Source organism: Macaca mulatta, chromosome 10 (assembly GCF_049350105.2).
Source record: "Macaca mulatta isolate MMU2019108-1 chromosome 10, T2T-MMU8v2.0, whole genome shotgun sequence".
Taxonomy (NCBI): Eukaryota; Metazoa; Chordata; class Mammalia; order Primates; family Cercopithecidae; genus Macaca; species Macaca mulatta.
The window spans coordinates 81,585,000-81,608,283 of NC_133415.1; the positions used below are offsets into that span (position 1 = coordinate 81,585,000).

At 43.2% G+C, this 23,284-nt stretch overlaps 1 protein-coding gene across 20 annotated transcripts; it reads left to right on the forward strand.

Moving 5' to 3' along the window:
* The first annotated feature begins 175 nt into the window (after positions 1–175).
* Positions 176–22,735, forward strand: ZNF343 (zinc finger protein 343). Of its 20 annotated transcripts, none has more exons than XM_077948859.1 (7): positions 176–449; positions 1,876–1,992; positions 2,241–2,327; positions 9,891–10,156; positions 10,342–10,400; positions 11,089–11,215; positions 19,913–22,735. In XM_077948859.1, the coding sequence occupies exons 4-7, from the start codon at positions 10,039–10,041 to the stop codon at positions 21,406–21,408; spliced, it is 1,800 nt and encodes a 599-aa protein (XP_077804985.1). In that variant the 5' UTR covers positions 176–449; positions 1,876–1,992; positions 2,241–2,327; positions 9,891–10,038; the 3' UTR covers positions 21,409–22,735.
* The last annotated feature ends 549 nt before the right edge of the window (positions 22,736–23,284 follow it).

The window sequence follows — 23,284 nt, forward strand, 5'->3', positions numbered from 1 at the left end:
GGCGTGAGCCACTGCGCCCAGCCCAGCATGGGTATTTTAAGAAGAGACGGAGAGGATGTCACTGCAGTAGCCAATGTCCTGGAAAATTAACTGTTGCACGGCCCAGAAGCGGCTACGTGGCGGCCAATGGGAGCCGAAGCCTGCGAGGATATTGGGAACTGTAGTTCTGGCGTAGGTCGACGGCCGAGGTCCCGGGCCCGCTGGCTCGGGTGAGCGCGGCCTCTGCGGCTCCTTGGCCCCAGGATGCCCTCTCTCGTGGGGAAAGGAGGTTCGGGAAAGGCCGGGTGTAGGTTAGGACGCAGGGTAGAGTGTGGCCGATGGGGAGTGCGGGTTGGAGACACTTGGTTTTTGGAGGAGGGGGCGCGGCTCGCGGTGCTCCCTGGGATTGGGCGATGGGGTGAGCCCCTGCTTGCCGGGACCTCTGCGGACCTTTTTTCCCCTGGGGCGACGTGAGTGACCTGGAATTCTATCGTCTGTTTTGTGAGAGTGACCTGGAATTCTAACGTCTGTCTTGAACCAGGCGGGATTATTCTGGGTCAACCGGTTTTCGAATAGGAAGGGCGGCCCCAGTTGTGCGTCCTGGGGTTTATTTGGGCTGTGGGGTTGAGTTCTGCCAGGGCCAAATGGACCAACATCCCCAAGGCTGGAATGGGGACGTGGTTAGGTCCGCACATCCCTGTGTGGTTTTTGGCTGGGGAGCGTTCTGAGTCCTGCATCTCCGAGTTTTTCTGTGTTTTGGGTGGGGCTGGTATGTCCCAAGTGGTGACGAGGGTGGTTAGGGGGAGGCCATCTCAGGCCTTGATGCTTGATGGGCCTTGGTTTGTTAGGGGTTGCAGGGGTGGAAGTGGAGGTGAGCTAGACGTGGTCAGAATATCCTGAGACGGTCTGGGCGAGTGTCTTGGGTCAGGAGTCCCTGGGGTTTTTAGGGAGGTGAGGGAGGTTTTGTCCTCTGATAATAGCGGGCTGTATCACTCTGACATACATCTAGGTAGTTTTTTTTTTTTTTTAATGGGGACAGGCCTTTTCTCTGGGACTTGTTATCTCAAGGCGTGTCATGTGGGAGGTGCCCCCTGTGCTTTGTGGCAGAGATCCTGGGTTTGGTCGTCATCTGGGTGGCCCATCTGGCTGACTCCTTCTTTCCTGGACTGCTTTTCCCTCACACGTTAGGGCCAAACATCTGGTTTGGGGCTGTGAAGGGTTAGGTATGGTGGAGAACTCTGATGCCTTCTGGTCGACAATCCAAATCACTTCTGGCATATGGCAAGTTCTGGATATCAGGCGTTTAATTTTATTTTTAATTTTTTCGTAAGGGCAAATTTTAAACCTACCCAGTAGAGCCATTCAGTGAACTGCCACGGACCTGTCACCAGATTCAACATTTGTTAATTCATGGCCAATTCTGTTTCATCTACATCCCCTAAACCCTATGTATGGATACACTTTGAGAATTGTCAGACCCCATAGGGATTGGTCACTGCTGACATCATTACTGGCCCAGCTGGCTAAGGGTGTGGCGTTCCACAGCTAGACTTCAAATCTAGGCACTTTCTAGCATTGTCAATTTGAGGAAGGTATGTAACTCATGGAGCTTTGGGTAGGTAAAACTTGTATGGTGCCTGGAATTGTCTCTGGTATACAGTCAGAGTTTAGTAAGTGTTAACTATTACTAATAATATTACAACTTGAGGCCCATAGGCATTAAAGGGATAAATATGTAATAGCAGCTTGTCAGGGCAGACTGTATTCTGATGTCCCCACGTGGCTCTGTGCCCTAGAAGCTGTTTACATTATTCTCTCCTCTGACAGATCTGAGGTGTTCTTGTTAAAGGAAGAGGAGGCCTGCTCATTTTTTTTTTTTTTTTTTTTGAGACACAGTTTCACACTTGTTGCCTAGGCTGGAGTGCAGCGGTGCGATCTCGGCTCACCACAACCTCAGCCTCCCAGGTTCAAGCGATTCTCCTGCCTCAGCCTCCCGAGTAGCTGGGATTACAGGTAAGCGCGACCATGCCTGGCTAATTTTGTATTTTTAGTAGACACGGGGTTTCTCCATGTTGGTCAGGCTGGTCTCAAACTTCTGACCTCAGGTAATCTACCTGCCCTGGCCTCCCAAAGTGCTGGGATTACAGATATGAGCCACCGCTCCCAGCTGGCCCACTCATTTTAAACTTGGGGATTTCTAGCCTCCATATCTGGGTGCTAGGAGACAATCCTGAAATTCACACTACCTGTTTCATCCTCAGGTCCACCTTCTCCAATACCTGCCTGCTGGGAGAGGACTATCTCTTGAGAAAGGAAGGACTTCTGTGCTCCTGAGAACCTCTTATCAGGTAGATACCACTTACCTTTCACATTCCTATAGTGTCTTTTCTGCTCGAAACCATGGCTGAATTTCCTTTGCCCATCTGACATCTTGTACCCTGAAGTGTCCAAATTGAGGCTCAAGGCCTTGCTTGTTTTTCTACAATAGTGGGGCGATTTTAAGGGCAAGGATCTCCACAGGGAATATTACCCCAGACTGGTACTCTCATTGAGGTAACCATCATCTTTGCCCCAGGCATATTTCATCCTGGCTGCTGGATTCCCAGGGATTTGTCAGCTACTGTGAAATAAAAAATGATGGTAATTACCATTTATTGGGCCACTGTTATCTGCCAGGCAACTGGGTTTATGGTCTCCATAATATTTTAAACTCTCAACAATTTGAAAGTTAGGAATCAAAACTCTGAATTGATAGAAGAAGTGGCATGTTACAGAGGTTAAGAAATTTACTTGTGTAATATGACTGGGTTGGGTAGAATTAGGATTTAGAACTTCTTTAGTTACCAACATTCTATAATCCGTGTTTCATTGAGCCCCCCGCCCCCTCATTTTCTTGTTTTTGCTGCTGGAGTATTTGGAAGGAAATCCCAGACATCACATAAATTTACCTAAAAATACTATCATATGCATTTCCAACAGAGAAGGACTGTTTGTTAAAAATGTAACCATAATATTACCACATTCAACAAAACTGACAGTAATTCCTTAATGTCTTAATTCTAGATTGTTTTAAAATCTGCTCATTTCTTCTAAAAAGTGCCATTGCTTAGTGCACACTGTACACACTTAACAATTCAGGTAAAAAGTATAAGAGGGAGAAGTATCTGGAATTCAGCAAGGCCAATTCTCCCGCTCCCTTTTCTCTTTACCTGTTGCCGATTTCTGTTAATGACTGTGTCTTCCACCCCTGGTCACCAACGGGAGCTCTGAGTCTTTCTTGCCACCTTGTTATTTCTGAAATTCTTATCCTTCTTTTTTTTTTTTTTTGAACAAGAACTTATTTCTTAAAATTTACTTAAGGGATTAGAGCTGATATATAATAGAACATTTAATATAACATTTGGAGTTATGTTAACATAAAAATAGCTGTGGTTACAATAGCATATACAATTCACTGCAAAGGTAAAAATACATGCTATCCTCTAGACAAGTCTTCCATATGAAGTTAGAGTAGATGGGGTGAAACAGCAAGTGAACATGAAAGAATTGCACTTAGAAGAAAGTAGGACATAGCTAGGATATCAAAGAGACATACCTAATGCTAATCACTGCATTGTCCTACTGGCAAATTGCACATTTATTTTTAGAGTATATTCAATACACATATACATTGAGACTAGAGAATTTTCAAATATCTACCTTTGAAATATCCCTTTGTTTCTAACACATACGTTATAGTATTAATGTAACAGCACTTAAAACCTGTAGTTATTATTCAAAGCTTGTGTTCAAGAGATAAAAGAACATCATTCAGACAAAGCTTGTGTTCAAGAGATAAAAAAACATCGATCACTATCTGCCTTAAATGCATCTCATCACGATCCATCAACTTTAATGAAATGAATATTGAAGTTAAACTAACCAGTTTGTACAAACTATTGACCAAGAAAAAGCCCTTAAAAATTTAGGAAGAAATGAATAACAGAAGAGCTCACCCTGAGCTGCCACCTTTTAATTTTTTTTTTTTTTTTTTTTTTGAGATAGAGTCTCGCGTGTCGCCCAGGCTGGAGTGCAGTGGCTGGATCTCAGCTCACTGCAAGCTCCGCCTCCCGGGTTCACGCCATTCTCCTGCCTCAGCCTCCCGAGTAGCTGGGACTACAGGCGCCTGCCACCTCGCCCGGCTAATTTTTTTTTTTTTTGTATTTTTAGTAGAGACGGGGTTTCACCATGTTAGCCAGGATGGTCTCGATCTCCTGACCTCGTGATCTGCCCGTCTCGGCCTCCCAAAGTGCTGGGATTACAGGCTTGAGCCACCGCACCCGGCGCCACGTTTTAATTTTTAATGCAATGTATGTTAGAATATCATGCTAATGCACATACTAGTAGCGTGTATGATGGAAAAAAATAGGTTAATGCAAAAGATAATACGTTTGGCTTTGTAAAGTTTTGTTTTGACTTATATCTGTCTGAATTTTGTTTATTGAGTCTGAAAAGGAACTGCTGCCAAGGACCAGTCCAAAGAAGAATTAGGCTGTTTAAGCCTGCTAGTTCATACCTTCTTTGAAGTCGATGACAATGCCCAATTTTAGGCTAACCCTAAAACACTTGCCATTTTATGACTCCATATTCTTTTAATTTACAGAAAAGTACAAACTTTTTAAAAAGTAATCTTATCAGAGCAATATAATCTAATAATACCTACATTGTTATAATCTAACAATACCTATAATAGAAAGCTAGCCCAGTAAATTTTTTTGAACAATTGAACTTTTATGTAGCTTATAACTTTGATATTGAAATTCTCATCCTTCTAATTAGTGATGGAGTCCTCTTAGTTCTACCTTGGCATACCCCTTTATTCTTTTCCCCTCATCTCACTGCTGTGCTACCCAAATTTTTATCTCTTCTCCACCACTAGTTCACTTTCCACCCTGCCTTTTAAGTTGCTCCTCTGAAGAAAAAATAAAGATCATGCCACTCACCTACTCAAGCAAGCCATTTCTTATTACCTACCTTCAACTCTGTCCAAACTCAGTAATTACAGTGTGAAGCCACGTGTGGTGGCTCACGCCTGTAATTCTAGCACTTTGGGAGGCTGAAGGGATAGATCGCTTGAACTCAGCCTGGGCAACATGACAAAACCCCGTCTCTACTAAAAATAGAAAAATTAGACGGGCATGGTGGTGCACACCTGTGGTCCCAGCTACTCAGGAGGCTGAGATGGGAGGATGGCTTGAGCCTGGACAGTGGAGGTTGCAGTAAGCCGAGATCGCACCACTGCACTCCAGCCTGGGTATGGGCTCTGGAGACAGACTGCCTAGATTCAAAGCCCGTCTTCACCACACATTAGCTGTGTAACCTTGGAGACATTATTTCACTGTGTCTTCTACTCCTCATCTGTATAATGGGGAAAATAATAGTGCCCATCTCAGGGAGTTGTGCGGAAGAAATGTGGTAATTCCTGTGAGGCCTGGCAGATAATTCCTATAAGGTAGTGCCTGGCACATAGTATATGCTTAGTAAATATGAACTGTGATTGTTAATGTTGATATCTGATTAATATCTGAATTATCTCTCAACTCACCTTTTCAGTCTTGTCCCTACCAGTTACTCCTTTTGTAGTAGTGCCCTTGTAGCTGTATGGGAATAGATTCCATTCTGTACTGTTTTATTCCTCTGTGGTTTTCTACTTGGCAATTGAACTCCTATTGATTTAGTCACACATTTACTCCATTGCAAAGCATGCCTTGATTTTCTCAGGCAAAATTGTCCTCAGCCTCTTCTTTAGCACCAAACAACTTTTTATTTTTTTGGAGATGGAGTTTTGCTCTTGTTGCCCAGGCTGGAGTGCAATGGCGTGATCTCGGCTCACCACAACCTCTGCCTCCCGGGTTCAAGCTCCTGAGTAGCTGGGATTACAGGCATGCGCCACCATGCCTGGCTAATTTTGTATTTTTAGTAGAGATGGAGTTTCTCCATGTTGGTCAGGCTGGTCTCGAACTCCTGACCTCAGGTGATCCGCCCGTCTTGGCCTCCCAAAGTGCTGGGATTAAAGGCATGAACCACCGCGCATGGCTGATGGTAAGTCTTATCCTTCCAACTGCTTGAGGCAAAAATCTTAGAATTCTCTTGATTTTTCTTTTCATCTCGCAAATCACATACAGTAAAGAAATTCAGGATGTGATTGCTACTCACCACCTCCGCTGTGTCCACTTTTGTCCAAACCACCATTATCTCCCACCTGAATTATTTCAACAGCATTTATGAGATTTCCTTGCCTCTCTCCTTGTCCCCTGTCCCCTTTGTCTGTTCCTAGTCTACCATCCAGAGACATCTTTTAAAATGTAAATCCAAGCTTGTTATCCCTCTGCTCCAGATCCTCTGATGGCTTCTCATTTCCCTCCACATCAAAACCAGCATTCTCAAGACTGCACATGACCTGTGCCCTGGTACCGCTGTCCTTGACTGCTTTTAACTGCCACCAGTGTCTCACACCCTCCTGCCACAGGGAACGTATTTCTGAAAGAGCAGGGCTCACTCCTGCCCTAGGACCTTCAATGAGCTGGTTTCTTTCCTTATAGTTCTGTTGACACAGTAGCCCACATGAATCACTCCCTCACATTGTTCAGATCTCAAGTAATCACCTTTAAAAAGCTTTCCTTAAATACTCAATTTAAAATTGCAACTCCTCCAGTCTCTACCACCGGATCCTTCTGGTGCCCTCAGTGCGTATTGCCATCTGACATCTTGTGTCTTTCCTGAGCTATATTTTATTTTTGTCCATCTCCTTGCCCCTACCGCACTAAAATGGCAGCTACACGAGGGCTGGTATTTTTTCTGTTGCATTTGCAGCAGTATCCCAAATGTTAGAACAGTCCTTAGCACACAGTGGGCACTAGTAATTATGGAACGATTGAATAGCTCAATCAACAGCACATAGAGCCAATTGTGGGAGGCATGGATAAGGAGTATCGGGGTGTGGGGGAGATCTGCAGAGACCCCTGTCAGGAGGCTGTTGCTGTTGTCTGAGCTTCCCAGCTGGTATGGGGTGATGGGAGGCAGCTCTGATGTGGACAGAATCTACAGGCCTTTGTAATTGGTTAGGCGTGGCAGGGAGGCATAGAGTCAGTGATGACCCAGAGGTCAAGTGTGGTGATGGAACTGGGAGTCTTGGAAGTGAAGAAGCTGAGGAAAGAAGGAGTAGCAGGTTAGGAAGAGAAGGAAAGGAGACTAGGTGTTTATGTGACAGCTTGCGGACTGCCCTGCTCACGGCGCTGCACACCTCAGCTGGGCTCTCCGTGACAGGGCGCTGTCATATTTCCCTGGTATCTGCAAAGCTCATCCCAGTGCCTAGCTTGTAGCAGATGTTCAGTAAGTGTTTGCTGAACTGAGATGTCCAGCAGGCAGGAGGAAACATGGTCTGGGAGCTATGTGGGGTGTTCTCGGATTCCTAGAAAAAACAAACAATAGCAAAATGATAACTATAGACAGTCGTTTGTAGCTTAGCTGACTTTTCACTTTTAGGGTTCCAGCATTCTCCAGCATTCTGAAGCCATTCCAAAGCTCCAGTATAAATAGTGTGAAAACTGTGGCTTTCTAGTGTCCATCACTAGATTCTACCCAAAGAGACAATTCTGACCATAGCTCACTGGCAAATCAAGTGGTCACTCCTGAGTTCAACGTGATAGGGTGTATACCTATAAGGAGTGGCCACACACTGGGAATGGAGAGTGAAACATGCTACTACAAGGACGCAAGCCCATAAACCCATTCTCACCCAGCCCTAGTCCCCACTATTGATTGGGCCTTCAACGTGCTAAGATTTGTGGCTGTGCCTAGAACACATTTGGTAGCTGTGTAATCTTAAAGACAAATAAACCAACCTCTTGGTGCCCCAGTTTCCTCCTCTGTGAGATGGAAAGAATAGCAGCATCCACCTCTTGGCTGTTTTGTGAAGATTACCAGAAATCTGTACTTAGTAACCAGGCATGGTGGCTCATGCTTATAATCCCAGTGCTTTGGGAGGCCAAGGCAGGCAGATCACGAGGTCAGGAGTTCAAGACCAGCCTGGCCAACATGGTGAAACCCCGTCTCTACTAAAAATTCAAAAATTAGCCGGGCGTGGTGGCAGGCACCTGTAATCCCAGGTTCTTGGGAGGCTGAGGCAAAAGAATCACTTGAACCCAGGAAGCAGAGGTTGCAGTGAGCCGAGATCGCGGCACTGCACTCCAGCCTGGACAACAGAGCAAGACTCTGTCTCAAAAAAAAAAAAAAAAAAAGTCTGCACTTACAGATCTTGCTTTATAAATGTTAGCTACAGATACTAGTGTTACTAGGAGAAAGGTTTTGTCAGCTTCAGCTACGTTGTACTGCAGGTATTATAGGTTGGCTTTAGCTTTGTACCATGACCTTTTACAATAGAACCACAGTCCCTTTGGGGACATGCTGTTCTCAGAACAAGAGAAATGGTGGAATTATGCAATGCTTAGAAACGGCATCGTTGCTTTCACTCACATTCATTTTCCAAGGCAAGTTACAAGGTCAAGCCTGATGTCTGGGACAGGGAAGTACCATCTTTTTATAGGGTAACAAATAATTGGGAATGATGATAAAATCTACCACAAAGGCCTCTTTTATCCTAATCACTAAAAGTAGATTAGCAAAAAGACTGAGATTCATTTCATCTTACAAGAAGCTTCACAGTTTAGTCAAGACAGTCATGTAAATAGAGAAATTACAATATGGTATGATGCCCAGGTTGGACAGAAGAGGGAGTGGTCATCTCTGCCTATGGTGTTGAGGGATGAATTACAAGAGCTGCTTAGAGACCCCAGCTAGTCTCAGAAGGGTACTAGGCAACAATAGGCCTGTAGTCATTTTTGCTGAAATCCTGGACAGTGTCTGAGGAGCTACTGAAGGTGGCATAACTCCTAATACCACCTGCCTTCTCTGGGACCACATCAGTGTAGGACTTTGATTTGGGCCCATCAGGATACACAAAAGCACATCTCTGGTAAGGTCATATGGTAGACATGCATAGAAATGGAAGCTAGGAGGTTATCACTTTAGAGTAATTGTGAGACCTGGAGCTCTGCCTTAAGTAAGAAGGACTGACTTTTGATCTCCTAAACTCCTCAGAATACCAGGGACATAGGGATCTTTTTTTTTTTTTTTTTTCCTTTTTTTGAGACAGGGTCTTACTCCTGTCGCCCAGGCTAGAGTGCAGTGGCACGATCTCAGCCCACTGCAGCCTTGACTCCCTGAGCTCAGGTGATCCTCCCACCTTAGCCTGCTGAGTAGCTAGGGCTACAGGCACACACCACCATGCCCAGCTAATTTTTGTATTTTTTGTAGAGATGGCACTTCGCTATGTTGCCCAGACTGGTCTTGAGCCCATGAGCTTAAGCAATTAGCTTGTCTTGGCCTCCCAGAGTACTGAGATTACAGGTGTGAGCCACTGTGCCCATCCAAGACATAAGTAACTGAATATAGATGGAACCTGGGGTTGGGGCAGGGGAATCAGAAGCTGAGTTCTGCACGCCTTGATTGGTCTGCAGGAAACAGTCAGAGGCTCTTTCTCCATAGGCATTATGTTATATTCTGTCTTCTCTCTGACTCAGGCTTCAGGTAGTAGCAGAGACTGATCTAAAACATAGAGTTTGAATCTGAGGTACAGAGGCAGAAGAAGTAAGGTTTGAGAGCTAAGGGAGAGTGGCAGAACATAAGCATGAGGGCCTAGAAATGAGGGTAGAGTGAATGAAGGTAGAAAATCCAGGGAACCCTTGTAGATGGAGACTCTATGTTTGTTGAATGAGGAGGGTGTGAGAGAACAGGATCCCTGTTGAAGAGGCATAAGCCTAGGGCCCACAATAAAAGCCCCAGCAATAGCAAATTGCTTCTTCATCCCACAGGTCCTGGCTGCATGGAAACAAGATGAGCTTTTACAATTAAGGTTGGTAGAAGTCACCACAGGCAGCAGAACTCCATCTTGAGATGAAATAACATCTACCTGGACCTCTGGCAGAATTTCAAGGCTCACACTGGGCTGACTCTGGGGCCATGATGTTGCCTCATCCTTCAGCACTGGGAGATCAATACTGGGAAGAGATTTTGCTTTCAAAGAATGGGGAAAATGTAGAGACCATGAAGAAATTGATCCAAAATCATAAAGCGAAAGGTGAGAATTGTTGAGGGGCCAGAAAGATGAAGAGGGAGCCAAGTCTCCAGGTTCACCTGAAAATGCTCCAGAGATCACCTCTGAGTAAAGTGACTACTTCCTTCATCCTAAGGCTCAAAAGAGCTGCTCAGGGAGCCTGGGGGGCGGGGGCTCTGGTTTCTCATAGCTTCTTTTTCTTTCACTAGGCTTGCCTTCTAATGATACTGACTGGCCCCAGGAAAAGGAGGGAAAGGCCCAAATAGTGGTGAGTTGGTATTACATTTTTTTTTCCCTGAAGTGCTGGCTCATTTCCCAGAGAACAGACATATATTCTCTTTCTTGGGAAGGGAAAAGGCGGTCAACATCTGGGTAGATGAGTGAAGCATTAGGCCTTCTTGAAAAAAGTTGTTAAAGCACATAGCAAAGACAGGGATTTTACAGATCCCATTTAGTAACCTGAGCTTTTAAGAAATGTTTATTCCAGACCCCATCTGTTCACTCCCATTTTTCTCTGTAATCAAAGTTTTCTTCCATTCTTTCTAAATCTTTACCACTCCCTGATGCCCAGCACAAGCCCTAAGTCTGTCATGCTTTTGTTCCTTCTGCAGCCCATTCTCTGCTGTTTTATCTCTGAATTCCTTCATTATGAATTCTCAAGGTCACTGTCCTAAACACAGCCTGAGGTTTACAAAGTAATTCACAAATCATTTCTCCAGTGAAATCATACATGTCAAGGGCCTAGAATGTGTTCTGTGCTCAGTTATGCTCCTCACAGATTTTAACAGAAAACTAGGCACACAGTAGTGTTCAGAACTTCTTCATATGGAGAACCATATATTCTGATGAATTACATCAACTTGCATATCCAGGCTTTCCAGGGTCACCAGCTGTGCTCCACACACAGGGAAGATTGATGGTGGCTTGCTATACATTAATTTACTGGTTGTTTGTAGGTACCAGTTACATTCAGGGATGTGGCTGTGATCTTCACAGAAGCAGAATGGAAGAGACTGAGTCCAGAGCAGAGGAATCTATACAAAGAAGTGATGCTGGAGAATTATAGGAATCTTCTCTCATTGGGTGAGGCTGTGTTCTTTCCTTTCCTTCATTAATTCAATAGCAATTTATTGATCACCTACTATGTACCACAAAAAAATGTTCTAGATATTTACAACACATTAGTAAACAAAATCGTAATCCCTGCCTCCGTGGGGCTTACTTTTTAGTATAAGGAGACAGACAACAAACCAAAAGCTTCATATACAGGGATATTATAATACGGTATGTTAAAAGGTGATAAGTGCAACTTAGTAAAAAATAATGATATAAGGCAGGATAAAGGGGTATTGGGTGTGATAGGGTGACTGGCTGAATTTTAAAATGGGTATTTGAAATCACTGAAGAAGTAATATTTGGCTAAAGACATAATGTGGTGAGAAGGTTAGAACTGTAGGTATCTAGGGTACGAGCATTTCAGGTGGAGGGAATTACTGACACGAAGACCTTAATGAAGGGATGTACCTGCCCAATACATGAAGCTGCAAGGAGGCCAGTGAGGCTGGGGACGTGGTTTGCAACGGGGAGAGTAGGGAGAGATGCAGCTCTGTGATATAAGTTAAAACTAAGAGTCAAGTTTATTGTGGTTTGGGGTTTTCATAAACCATGTTTTTTTTCTTTTTCGTTTGTTTGCAAACCTAAACGAGGTCATGGGATCGAGACCATCCTGGCCAACATGGTGAAACCCCATCTCTACTAAAAATACAAAAATTAGCTGAGTGTGGTGTCATGTGCCTGTAATCTCAGCCACTTGGGAGGCTGGGGCAGGAGAATCGCTTGAACCAGGGAGTCGGAAGTTGCAGTGAGCTGAGATCGTGCCATTGCACTCCAGCCTGGTGACAGAGTGAAACTCAGTCTGAAAAAATAAAAAATAATAAAAAAATTATTTAAATATGGGTTGATAAATGTCAATTGCAACATAACTCTAGATGAGGGATTGGCCAACTTTTTCTATAAAGGGCCAAACAATAACTGTTTTTGCAGGTGATAAGGCCTCTGTAACAACCCTTAACTTGCCATTGAGTTGCAGCCATAAACAATACGCAAATGAATGAGCGTGGATATGTTCCAATAAAACTTTCTTTATAGACACTGAAATTTGAATTTAATATTATGTTTATGTATCATGAAATATTACTACTCTTTTTACTTTTTTCTAGACACTTAAAAATGTAAAAACCATTCTTAGCTTGTAGGTGATACAAAAACAGAGGACTGGATTTAGCTTGTGGTCAGTCATTTTCCACTCCTTGTTCTAGATCAGTGCTGTCTAGTAGAAATATAATGTGAGCCACATAGGTAATTTTAAATTTCCTAGTAACCACATTTTTACAAGTGTAACTACAGGTGAAATCAACTTTAAGAATATATATATTATTTAACCCAATATATTAAATATCATTTTAACATGAAATTAACCTAAAAACTTATTAATTAGGTATTTTACTTATTTTTTTTGTCCTGTGTTCAAAACCTGGTTGTATTTTACACTTAGAGCACATCTTAGTTCAGATTAGCCACGTTTCAAGTGTTCAGTAAACACATGGCCAGTGGCTGCTATACTGGAGCTTACTGTTCTAGATATTCCTATATTTCTAGATACAACATGTAGAGAAGAATCACATTTTTGGAGACACAAACCAGTTTCAGGGAGGAGTTTCTTCAGGAGTTTGCTCCAAATGGCATGGCTGTTTCCCTGATATGATTTAATCAGATTTACCTTATTCCATTTTCATCTTCTTTGATGTGTTTTGATCTGATTCCCTCTGGTTTGAACTAGCTCCCATCTGACCTGGCTCCATCTAAATCAGTATAGATTCATCCATTTCGGACTGGTTCTGTGTGGGCTGTGTTTTTCTTTAAAAAAAAAAGATTGATAATTTTTGTGAATGGTTTAGTGTGTTTTGATTTGGTCTTAGCTACTTAGTCCAACTAGGTTTTGTTTTTATTTTTCTCTGGTCATACTGTTTTCTCTCCCACTGTTAATACATATAACTGATTCAGAGGAAAATGTTAAAAATGACCTGGTTCATAGCCAAGTGTGGTGGCAGGCACCTGTAATCCCAGCTACTCAGGAGGCTGAGGCAGGAGATTCACTTGAACCCAGGAGGTGGAGGTTGCAGTGAGCCGAGATCATGTCATTGCACTCCAGCCTGGGGAACAAGCGCAAAACTCCATCTCAAACAAACAAACAAACAAACAAAAAACCCATAAAACAACAAACAAACAAATGACCTAGTTCAAATGAATCTTGATATTGAAAACCTGGATCCCAATTGCATTCCTTGAAATTGTTTGCTTTGTCTTGCTTGACATCATAATGTTCCACAGTTTCCAGCCTCTTACGTCTCTCTTTTGGGCTATTCTCTTTCTTCTTTTTCTTTTCTTTGGACTGCAGGGGTCCACAGGAGTTAGTGTCACATACTCCTTTTCCGTGTTCATATTTACACCCTTTAACAATTTGTGAACTTTAACGATTTTCCCCATCACATATTATAACGAACCCATTATCTACCGCTGTCTCACCTGTGCTTCATCCCCATATTTCTCCTTGCCTGCAACCACAAGCTTATTCTTAAAGTTATAAAAACTTGAGAGCATACCATTTTTCCTCCTAAACCAGTCTCTTTCTCCTTCTTTCTTTCTTTTCTCTCTCTCCTTTCCCCTTTTTTCCCTTTTTCCCCTTTCCCTTTTCCTTTTCTTTCCTTATTTTATTTTATTTTATTTTATTTCTTTTTTTTCAGACAGAGTTTTGCCACATTGCCCAGGCTGGTCTCAAACTCCTAGGCTTAAGCAATCCACCCACCCTGGCCTCCCAGAGTGCTGGGATTACGGGTGTGAGCCATGTTGCTCAGCCCAAATCTGATTTTCTCTCTTTCTTCACATATTCATGTTAATGTCTTTTCTTCAAGGGCATCGTTAGAAATAAATGGGCCAGTTCTTTCTGAAATAATCTTTAAAGCCTTCACAGGGGAGATAATTTAATAAGCTTAGACCAGATAATACTGTGATAACCCCAGTACTTATAATAGCCAATGTTCATTTCTCACTTACATTTCCTCTTGGTTACTTCAGGTATGGTTCAACTCTCTTGGTTCTGGGATCCAAGCAAAAGGAGCAGTTTCTGTCTGGATCGTGGGGTTCTCAAGGTATAGGGAAAAAGAGCAATGATGGGACCACATTGTGGCTCTTAAAACTTGTTTGAAAGTGCACTGACTTTCCGCTAACCTTCATTGGCCAAAGCAAATCCCACAGCTAAGTCTGATGTCACTGTGGTGGGAAAGATAATCCTTCTTCAGAGATGGGCTCAGTGGGGAGGAACAGCAGATGTTGTGACCAAAATACCGTTTGCTGCAAGAGGGAAGCTTAGGCTGAATCTTAGAAATAAGTGTTCGTGGTCGGGCACGGTGGCTCAAGCCTGTAATCCCAGCACTTTGGGAGGCCGAGACGGGCGGATCACAAGGTCAGGAGATCGAGACCATCCTGGCTAACACGGTGAAACCCTGTCTCTACTAAAAAATACAAAAAACTAGCTAGGCAAGGTGGCGGGTGCCTGTAGTCCCAGCTACTCGGGAGGCTGAGGCAGGAGAATGGCGTGAACCTGGGAGGCAGAGCTTGCAGTGAGCTGAGATCGCACCACTGCACTCCAGCCTGGGTGACAGCGAGACTCCGTCTCAAAAAAAAAAAAAAAAAAAAAAAGAAATAAGTGTTTGTAGGGCTGATAGGTCAAGGAGGAACACGAATTACCTAGACTTAATAGTTACTAACACATTGCCCGCTTGCATTATCATTCGCTTCTCCCTTTCTGGCCAAATTATTTCAAAGTTAATTCTAAATATCATGACACCCTTAAATATGCCACATTTCTCTAAAAAGTGAAAATGGATTCTTACATAACCACAATACCATTAGTACATTCAACAAAGTTAATGGTATCATCTAATACCAAATCTGTGTTAAAATTTCTTTGATTAAAAGAAATTATATATATTTTGAGACAGGGTCTCACGTCTGTCATCCAGGCTGGAGTACAGTGGCATGATCATAGCTCACTGCAGCCTCAACTTCCTGGGCTTAGGTGATTCTCCCACCTCAACCTTCCTAGTATCTGGGACTACAGGTGCATGCCACAATGCCAGCTAATTGTTTGTATTTTTAGTAGAGACAGGGTTTTGCCATGTTGCCCAGGCTGGTCTTGAGCTCCTGGTCTAAAGTGATCCACCTGCGTGGGCGTCCCGAAGTGCTGGGATTACAGGTGTAAGCCACAATGCCTGACCTCAAAAAATATTTTTATAGATTAAAATCAGGTTGTCAGTTATCCCTAAGGTAATTCAAAAAGTTAACATATCCCAATAAAAAAGTGAAATTCTTTTGCAAAATTCACATGGAAAAATAAAGGTGGAAAAATAGCCAAGAATACACTGAAAAATAAAAGCCATAACAGGGTACTATCCTTATCAGACACTAACGTATGCTACAAAACCTTTAGAATTAAAATGTGTCCTTTGAGTTGAAGCTGCAAGCAGAAAATAAAGAAAGAAAACATTGTGGTGCTGGCCCATGACTAGACAAATAGACCAGTGGAATCAGGGAGCAAGTCAGGAAGTCAACCCAAGTACTTATGGAACTTTGGTATGTGATGAAGGTGGCATCTCAAATCCCTGGAGTAAAGATGGACGTTTTAATAAATGGGGTTGGGCAACTAGATATCCATCTGGAAAAATATAACATTGGACCATATACCACACACCATATACAAGAAAAATCCCAAATGACTAGATCTAAATGTAAAAAATTAAACCGTAAACATACTAGGATAGAATGGGGGTAAATATTCTATCACCTGGATATAGTAAAAGGTTTTCTAAATTTGACTAAAAACCTAGATGCCTAGAGGAGAAGAGTGATAAGTTTGACACTGTAAGCAAAGTCAAAAGAAAGGACAAATTTCCAGGAAATATTTGCCACATACAGTATATCACATATAAAGAGTTATTTTCCATAATATAGAATGAATCTTAAAATTCAAAGAGAAGAACCCTAAAACCAGATAGGAAGAAAATAGGCAAAATACCTGAATAGACAATTCACAAAATAAAATATAACATTGTCCCTTAAATGTTTGAAAAGGTGTTCAATTTCACTTCTAATTAGATTAATGCAAATTAAAACTACACACCATTCTTATCATTGGCAGCATTTCGAAAGGTTGACAGAACACTTGGCAAAGCTGAGGGATATAGGCAACATTATACACTGCAGATGGCAATGCAGAAATGCTACAGCTATTGTGGAGGGAAATTTGGCAACATGTAACAAAACTATATATGCATATGCTTTGACCTGGCAATCCTACCTATAGGAATTTACCCTGAAGATTCATCTCCAAAGATAGTACACTTGCACAAGGTTATTCATTATAGCATTGTTTCTTTATAAAATATTAGAGTAACCTAATTGCCCTTATGTAGTAAATTTGTTGAAGAAGTTATGATACATCCTTTGAAAATGCGGAAGAGCTCCTCTGAACTGATAGGGAGTAAATTCTAGGATATATTAAGTGAAAAGAGCCAAGTGCAAAGAGTATTTTTAAAAGTGAGAAATTATGAGCATATGCATATCTATTTCTTCTTCTTCCCCCCCTGCCCCCCCACAAAGTAATACAGGGTTAATAAACCAGAAACTAATGAGATTGGTTAGCTGTGAGGTTATATTGGAATTTGGCTGGAAGGCTATGGAAAGGAGAGGCATGTCCTTTCTGAATAGTTTTGCACTTTTGGAGCATATTAGTGTTTAAATACTCAAAGAAAGGAATTAAATCAACAAAGAGAGGGAAAATCCCTAAAATGGAATACCAAGAGAAACAAATCTACCTAACTGTTCCAAAATAATAACACGACCACAGGTAACAGGGGAAAACAACCCATTTAACAGAGAGCTTTGCCCATACTCCATAGGAAAATGAGGACTGGCAAACTAGAGCCTATAGGCCAAATCTGTCTCACTGCCTGTTTTTGTAAATAAAGTTTTTTTGGAACAATGAATTATTTATGGCTGCGTTTGTTATACAATGGCAGAGTTAAGCAGTCATGATAGAGACCATGTCACCTACAAAGCCTAAAATATTTACTCTTTGGTTCTTTTCAGAAAAAATTGGCCAACTCCTTCTCTATTGACAAAGAAGAACTGCATACAAATCTTGAACTATATGGACTATATTTTGTATATTGTGTTTTGTAAGGATGTGGGTCAACAATTCTGAAACTATATTCCTTGCATTTTTTTTTTTTTTTTTTTTTTAAAGACAGAATTTCGCTTTTGTTGCCCAGGCTAGAGTGCAATGGTGCGATCTCGGCTCACCACAACCTCTGCCTCCTGGGTTCAAGAGATTCTCCTGCCTCAGCCTCCCAAGTAGCTGGGATTACAGGCATATGCCACCACACCTGGCTAATTTTGTATCTTTAGTAGAGATGGGGTTTCTCCATGTTGGTCAGGCTGTTCTGGAACTCCCGACCTCAGGTGATCTGCCTGCCTTAGCCTCCCAAAGTGCTGGGATTACAGGCGTGAGCCACTGCACCTGGCCTTATTCCTTGCATTTTAAGATTAAGCAAATGAGTAAATATATTGATGATGCAAGCCAGATCTCTCAACTATATAGTTCTTTAGAAATATATACTGAATTATTGGCCGGGTGCGGTGGCTCACACCTGTAATCCCAGCACTTTGGGAGGCCGAGGCGGGTAGATCACGAGGTCAGGAGATCGAGACCATCCTGGCTAACACGGTGAAACCCTGTCTCTACTAAAAATACAAAAAATTAGCCGGGCGTGGTGGTGGGCGCCTGTAGTCCCAGCTACTCAGGAAGCTGAGGCAGGAGAATGGTGTGAACCTGAGAGGCAGAGCTTGCAGTGAGCTGAGATCGTGCCACTGCACTCCAGACTGGGAGAGAGAGCAAGACTCTGTCTCAAAAAAAAAAAAAAAAAAGATATATATACTGAATTATTATACAGCAAAGGGGCATGATAGAAAACAGAGTTCCTCAAAATGGCCTCAGTAAATCTAAATTAGTGAAATGATGACACTTTCTAGTAAGGCGTAGGGATTAGAATCATAATGAGTATACACGGGGCCCCTTTAACAGGGTGTTAAGTGTAAGGAGCTTTTTGTTCCAGTGTTTAACACAAAATAGACACAAATGAGATTTCCTCTACATCACTTCTCAGTGATGTGGGGTGTTACGTCACTGCCATATATATATTCAGACTGTAGTCTGAATGACCTGGTATGCTTCTAGATAAGCCAAAATGATGGCAGCGAATCACAGTCAAAGTATCAAGACAAAAAGTTCATGTCACAAAATACCAGAATGACCACAAGTCTTATAAGAGATGACTGGCCAGAAATAGAAGCAAATAATGAGTTACTTTGAGAACCCAAGTAAACCAAATAAACCCAGGGAGTGCTCAGTGACAGCAAGCAGAGCCTGACGGCTGCTGAGAGCCTCACCCATGGCAAGGCTGCCAGAAGCAGCTTTGAGCACCTACGGAGCAGTCTACACACAGCTATGTTCCTCTGGCAGTCCAGCAGTTCCAGCACTGGTGAGTGCCCTGTCAAAGCAACCAAAGGGAAAACACATTGTCAAAAACTAAAAGACCACAAAAGGTCAAAAAATCAAATGGCACAAATCATTTACTTAACAGGCAAGGAGACACAGCAGTGAAGAAATTCACTGTATAGTTTGATGAGGGGGAAAAAATAAAAGGTTTTTACCCCTAGGGAGCAGTTTCATGATGGTTATGCTAATTAAGGTTTGAAAACTAGCATTCTGGATAGGATAGGATGAGTTTTTAGGGACAGACACAGTTGATTATAAAGATTCCAGTGTTCCTTAGTTAGGCAGAAGTCTTTAATTAGGCCCAGTAGGGTCTGGGGCCAAGTACGTGGTCATTTCTCAGCATCAATTGGATAGATCCTGTTGTGATGAAATGCAACATCTGGTTTTGATATTTTGTAGGCAGGTGCTGCTGTAAATGAAAAGTTTTTCTTTTTACTGATTTATGAAAAGTGGAGAGAAAGGCAGATTTTGTTGTTTTGGCTTGGTGCCAGAATCCTAAAATCATAGACCGTGTCTTTCTTGTTCATTGTTGAATTCATAATACTTAGTAGAGAACCTAATACTTTGACATTTTCTAATAAATCTTTGTTTACAGGTGGGCAGCCTGAAATTTATATTTGTTTTATATACAATAATTTCTTTAACCAGTATTCCATACACTTTCTCCTACATTCGGAAGCCCTTCAGACTGAGGGACTTTTTATGTCTATAAGACCCTTTTTTATATAATAAGAAAAGTCATAAGGGGATTTCCACATGTGTCATAGAGACCACTATCTCCAAGCAGAACAAAGAGTTGTGGACAGTATATACCAATGTGAATGTCTGTGGCTTAGGAGAAGGCTAATTATAATTGAAGTTGTTTACAGAGCAGAATATTCACTCGAGAGTTTCCTGGTTTCTCAAGATATTTTTGGTGTGGATTTTCTGGATCTCAATAGAAAATGTGATGGAATGTAAAGGAATCATTGCTTAGAAGCAAATTGTGTTGTACTTATATTATCAATTACAGGTATGGCAGTAAAACATTCTCTGTCCTAAGACAAGGCAGAACAACTCAGCAGCCCTACTTATGGCTACTCTAACTGAAAACTTTCATTCTTCAGCAGAACCAAAGCCAGAAATCTACCCTTGTTCCTCCTGCCTTCTGGCCTTCTCCTGTCAGCAATTCCTCAGCCAGCATGTACTTCAGATCTTCCTGGGCTTATGTGCAGAAAATCACTTCCATCCAGGGAATTCTAGCCCAAGGCATTGGAAACAGCAGGGGCAGCAGTATTCCCATCTAAGCTGTTGGTATGAAAATGCAGAAGGTCAGGAGAGAGGAGGTGGCTCCAAACCCTGGTCTCCAAGGACAGAGGAGAGAGAAACCTCAAGGGCATTCCCCAGCCCACTCCAAAGACAGTCAGCAAGTCCCAGAAAAGGCAACATGGTGGTAGAAGTAGAGCCCAGCTCAGCCCAAAGACCAAACCCTGTGCAGCCAGACAAAGGCTTGAAGGAATCAGAAACCTTGAGATTTGGAGCAATCAACTGTAGAGAGTGTGAACCGGACCGTAGCCTGGAATCAAACTTTATTACAAACCCAAGGACTCTCTTAGGGAAGAAGCCCTACATTTGCAGTGATTGTGGGCGAAGCTTTAAAGATAGATCAGCCCTCATCAGACACCATCGTACACACTCGATGGAGAAGCCTTATGTGTGCAGTGAGTGCGGGCGAGGTTTTAGCCAGAAGTCCAACCTCAGCAGACACCAGAGAACACATTCAGAAGAGAAGCCTTACTTGTGCAGGGAGTGTGGGCAAAGCTTTAGAAATAAGTCCATCCTCAAGAGACATCAGTGGACTCACTCAGAGGAGAAGCCCTATGTTTGCAGTGAGTGTGGGCGAGGCTTTAGTGAGAAGTCATCCTTCATCAGACACCAGAGGACACACTCCGGTGAGAAACCCTATGTGTGCCTGGAGTGTGGACGAGGCTTTTGTGACAAGTCAACCCTCAGAAAACACCAGAGGATACACTCAGGGGAGAAGCCTTATGTTTGCAGGGAGTGTGGACGAGGCTTTAGCCAGAACTCAGATCTCATCAAACACCAGAGGACACACTTGGATGAGAAGCCTTATGTTTGCAGGGAGTGTGGGAGAGGCTTTTGCGACAAGTCAACCCTCATCATACACGAGCGGACGCACTCTGGAGAGAAGCCTTATGTGTGTGGTGAGTGTGGCCGAGGCTTTAGTCGGACATCACTCCTCCTTGTCCACCAGAGGACACACTCAGGGGAGAAGCATTATGTCTGCAGGGAGTGTAGGAGAGGTTTTAGCCAGAAGTCAAATCTCATCAGACACCAGAGGACACACTCAAATGAGAAGCCTTATATTTGCAGGGAATGTGGGCGAGGCTTTTGTGACAAGTCAACCCTCATTGTACATGAGAGGACACACTCAGGAGAGAAGCCTTACGTGTGCAGTGAGTGTGGCCGAGGCTTTAGCCGGAAATCACTCCTCCTTGTCCACCAGAGGATACACTCAGGGGAGAAGCATTATGTTTGTAGGGAGTGTGGGCGAGGCTTTAGTCATAAGTCAAATCTTGTCAGACACCAGAGGACACACTGACGGGAGAAACCTGTGTATGCAGGGGTCGTGAACAAGACCTGAGTGATCAGTCAAGCCTCATGTTACCCCAGAGACACATATGGGAAGTAGACCCTGTGTATGCAGATTGTGAGTGAAGTTCCAGAGATGTGTCGACCTTTATCAGGCATGGGAGGGACACGTTCAGGAGAGGAGCCTTATGAGTATACAGTATGGGCAACTGTAGCCATCAGTCAGCCTTCAGCATGCACAAGAAGACACACTTAGGAGAGAAGTTTACGTGTAGGGACTGTGGGAAGGCTTTAGCAATAATCAAACATTTACCAAACATCCAATGACCGCCTCAGGGGAGGGCACCCTTGTCTGGGGAGTGTTGGTGAGCATCAGCAAAAGAATGGACAGTCAGGCACAAGGTGGCCCTCCGGAAGGAGGTCTTTGTTTGCAGGATGTGTGGGCAAAGCTTTTGTGATCACACACCACAGGGAGACTCTGCATGTGGGGACACTGTGGAGCTCTGCCCAGATGACCTTTTCATGGCTAACACCCCGGCTGCTTGAGAGAACAGCGTTGCTGCTGGCAGTGATGCATTCAACTCTAGAACTTGCTCTCAGCCACAGGGAACTGCATACACCACGGGGGCTATGCCTCTTTGCAGGGGTAGCTTCTGGCCCCAACCCTTGACTCAACGGGGACAACTCCAGAAGGTCATTCCAGATCCAGAGATCCCCATCGAACTGAAGGATCACTGGGTTGCAGACACGTTGCACATCAGCCTCTTCCTCTGCCCAGCCCTGCCCTCACTCCCCAGTGAATCCTCAATTTTCCATCTGTCTCTCCAGAGAATTGATTCTAAGACATGTTAGGTATATAAGGGGTATAGATAAGGCTTCAGCCACAAGTCACCCCTCAATAGCCCCAGAGTATATAGAATAGAAATTCTGCACATGTCGGGGGAATGGACAAGGACTTAGTAAAAAGGCACACCTCAGCAAATAACAGCTTTTTTGGGACAAGCTTTACATGGGTGGGGAGGGAAAATGTGAAACACATTAGCAATAAGTTCAACCTCATCTTGTACTAAAGGAGGACACACTCAGGGAGAAGACCTGTGTGTGCAGAGCTTGTGGGTGGAGCTTCATCCCGATGTCCCTCCTCAACTGACTTAGGAAGACAGAGTCTTTACCCCAAGTCACTACCTCAGTTACCTCTGAGGGGTTTTCAGGAGATGTCTTGATTCCCCCATGTACTCTGAATGTGAGCGAAGATGGCAGTAACTGTTAAATAAGCATTCTTTTCTACTTCTTGGAATCGGAATTAAAAAGTAGGCTTTATTTAAGTAATCAAAAAATAATCAACTCGTTTTATTTTCATATACCAGTTCTTTCCCATGTTTTCTTATCCCTTTGTTTTAGTTCAAAATTTCTTTAGTAAGTTCAGGCTGTGTGGCTTGGCCACTCAGCTGACCGGAAAGGTGCAAGGAATTCAAATTCACAGTCAGGGTTTCCTGCATGAATTCAACCCTTGAGAATCAATCTAATAGATTTTTTGGAGAATCTGATCCTTTTCATGTGGAGGAGTGATTAGGTTCTAGAGACAGGCCAGTTGCAGGGAGGGGATTTTCCAGGTCTCCAGGGGCTGGGTTGCCTCTTCTCCAGACTGGTCACTTTCTTCAGCTTCTGTGAAAGCTTCCTTCCCTAGGTATTCTCTTTCTCTCTTTGTGTCTTTCTCTTTCTCTCCCCACCTCGCCCTCTCTCTTTTTCTTTCTTTCTGCAGGTGTCTTTGCTGAATACTTCTGTACCCCACTGAAGTTTTGCAGTCCTTAATGATCTGCTCAGTCCTCCAGTTCTAGGGACCCTTTAACCACATCCCCCTGGCAGCCTTCTAGATTGCAGGGGCA

What these genes read in the sequence shown, in the direction of transcription:
- ZNF343 (XM_077948859.1), top strand. Translation starts at nt 10,039, where the DNA reads ATGATGTTGCCTCATCCTTCAGCACTGGGAGATCAATACTGGGAAGAG. An exon ending in AGGGAAAGGCCCAAATAGTG is followed by an intron (nt 10,401 to 11,088) that starts GTGAGTTGGTAT and finishes GGTTGTTTGTAG; the next exon opens with GTACCAGTTACATTCAGGGA. An exon ending in TAGGAATCTTCTCTCATTGG is followed by an intron (nt 11,216 to 19,912) that starts GTGAGGCTGTGT and finishes TTCATTCTTCAG; the next exon opens with CAGAACCAAAGCCAGAAATC.